The 2,352-nt window shown below is 46.7% G+C and overlaps 1 protein-coding gene across 1 annotated transcript; it reads right to left on the bottom strand.

Moving 5' to 3' along the window:
- Positions 1-327: 327 nt before the first annotated feature.
- On the bottom strand, positions 328-1,396 carry LOC148340281 (transcription factor HES-5-like). The gene is made up of 2 exons (XM_088291156.1): positions 1,304-1,396; positions 328-1,209 (listed from the first exon to the last, which is right to left on the bottom strand). The coding sequence occupies exons 1-2, from the start codon at positions 1,358-1,360 to the stop codon at positions 796-798; spliced, it is 471 nt and encodes a 156-aa protein (XP_088147282.1). The 5' UTR covers positions 1,361-1,396; the 3' UTR covers positions 328-795.
- Between the last annotated feature and the right edge of the window lie 956 nt (positions 1,397-2,352).

Raw genomic sequence — 2,352 nt, 5'->3', positions numbered from 1 at the left:
TCATGTAAACTTTCTGCCGTGGCTCAGTAAATATTAGGAAGCGTTCATATCATATATAGCGTAAGGCTGTAATTGTTGATAACATAATTGTGAACGTGAACACGTGTTGGCTGGCAACCAGGCAAAGGTGTACCCCGCCTAACGCCCGAAGATGGGTTGGAAAAGCTCCAGCCCGTCCACGACCCTCGTGAGGAGAAGCACTTCAGATAGTAGATGTATGGAATAATTACCCAGAAATCTGCCTTGATATATTTTTCAATGTAGTCTTGAGCAAACCGTGCAACAATTGCCTTTTTCTTTCCGAAATAAACGGACATGAAGAATATGTTGGATTTGCAAAACTTCATCTGAAGCTTTTTATTCATTTTCTTCTCAAGGAAGCAAACATGATTCCTTTTCAAAAGGCGTTCAAAGTACAACATGTCATCCATTTTGAACAATACAATTAACACACCCATGAAAATGTGGCGTCAAACATAAGGCTACACATAGTGACAGTAATGTTCAATCACAAAAAATGATTTACAGCGCGAGTGAATCCATAGGATGCATTACAGGACGCTGAAGTGATACATGGTATCAAAGACAAACAATTCCTGAATAAATCTGAACCCAACTTGGGTGTGATGTCACAGTCAATACACTTGGTCACATAGCGACCACACACACGTTCAGTGAAACCTGAACTTGGTCAAATCCTCCCAAAGGAATACTGACACACGGCCACACGGTGACCCAAAAGAACTCGACTTCACAGAGTCTTTAACTTGTGGTTTGCGGTCCGGCTTTTGGCGTCTACCAGGGTCTCCACAGGGCGGCCCCGGCTGGGCGGGCACCCTTACTAGAGCTGAGGGGTGACGCCGGCGGGGACAAGGTGCTTGGGGCGCTTCTGTTGCTGGACGCCTGAAGGTCCTGGAAGTGTACCAGCAGCCGCCTCTGGGCTGGGCTCTGGACCTTGCAGTGGGACAGGAAGCTGACGGCCTGATGAACGCAGTGTGCGTAGCCATTGGAGGAGGAGGACGAGGAGGAAGACCGCAGTTGCTGCTGCCAGCTCCTCAGGTAGCACACGGCCATCTCCAGGATGTCGGCTTTCTCCTGCTTGGAGTCGGGCTGCTGTCGGAGGAACTCGGGGCCCAGCAGGGACTTGAGCTGCTCGATGCTGGTGTTGATGCGATCTCGACGCAGCTTCTCCACCATTGGCTTTCTCAGCTGAAAAAAAAAGCATTAATATTGAGTCCACCGGTATTGTTGAAAGTTTTTGCAGGAACATGTGCTTCATTTCAAGAGAGACAAGCGGGTTTACCTTGTGAGCTGAAGTCTCCTTGGAGAAGTGAGTCTGTCCGTAATCTGCAGGAGCCATGGTTGCAGGTCTGCTCGTTCCCCAAGTGGGAGCTGCCTTCCTCTGTGAATCCTCCCTGTATTTATACACGCCAATCTCCATATGAATGTGTGGGTCTCGGGCTCCGCGGAGGTTCTCACACTCCCCGGGCCAATGGGAAGGCCGGGAAGGGCTCAGAAGAACGCAGGGGCCGCCACATGCTCAATGAAGTGTTTATGGCCCCGGGGACAATGGAGCGTGTCTCCGGGGAGCAGGTGGAGGGATAGACTGGAAGAGAAAAGAGCCCGGGTGGGGCGCTGGAGGAGGACGTGGGGTGGGGAGGGGGGTTGACTGACCCACTGCTTGTGTTGATATGGGAAAGTGGTGACCCTCCGAGGGAAGCACGCCACACTCCCGTGATGTAATCACACACAAAGTGAATCTGACAGTGTGCACACGTGGCGCATTTCAAAAAAAAAAAAAAATCTGCTTCTTCTAGAAAATTGGTGCTGTGGTTCTTACGCTTTTTACATAAGGTATCGACCCTCTTTTTCTATTTTAAGTGTGGTTATTAAAAAAAAAAATAATAGTTTTTCAAATGGGAGTCTCTATCAAATGGTTGTGATGTCACTTGATTGTAAAATAAATTAGGTTCAATTTTGATGTCAAGAAACCTGATTCGATTCGGTACTTGGATTAGTTTCAAACACATACGCGATAAATAAACAGGCCAATAATATCATTGTTTGACCTTCTTGCTCCTCTGAATCGGAATGATTTCTTTACAACGACCCAAGTTGCAAGTAAGAATGCATTCATTTGGTGATTTCAAAGGATTTGATTGGCTCGAGTCTTGATCCCAGCGATATGAGATATCATCTCCACGCACATTTCGACCTTATAATGTAAGCTACAGAAAGAACAAACAAAAGTGAGATCTTGAATCTTAACACCATTGGCAATCTTATCTAACTGACCCAAAAATCCTTTCATAAAACATCTTCTGATGGCATTTCTTTTGTTGTTTTTCTGTC

This window comes from Idiotropiscis lumnitzeri, chromosome 3, assembly GCF_059441095.1.
Source record: "Idiotropiscis lumnitzeri isolate Australia: NSW breed Sydney's pygmy pipehorse chromosome 3, RoL_Ilum_1.0, whole genome shotgun sequence".
Lineage (NCBI taxonomy): Eukaryota > Metazoa > Chordata > Actinopteri > Syngnathiformes > Syngnathidae > Idiotropiscis > Idiotropiscis lumnitzeri.
Note: the sequence above shows the minus strand (reverse complement) of the source record. Positions and strands in the feature narration are given on the sequence as shown.

Coding starts and splice junctions, on each gene's coding strand:
- LOC148340281 (XM_088291156.1), bottom strand. CDS start 1,360: ATGGCTCCTGCAGATTACGGACAGACTCACTTCTCCAAGGAGACTTCA. Junction 1,210..1,303: donor AGGAGACTTCAGCTCACAAG/GTAAACCCGCTT, acceptor TTTTTTTTTCAG/CTGAGAAAGCCAATGGTGGA.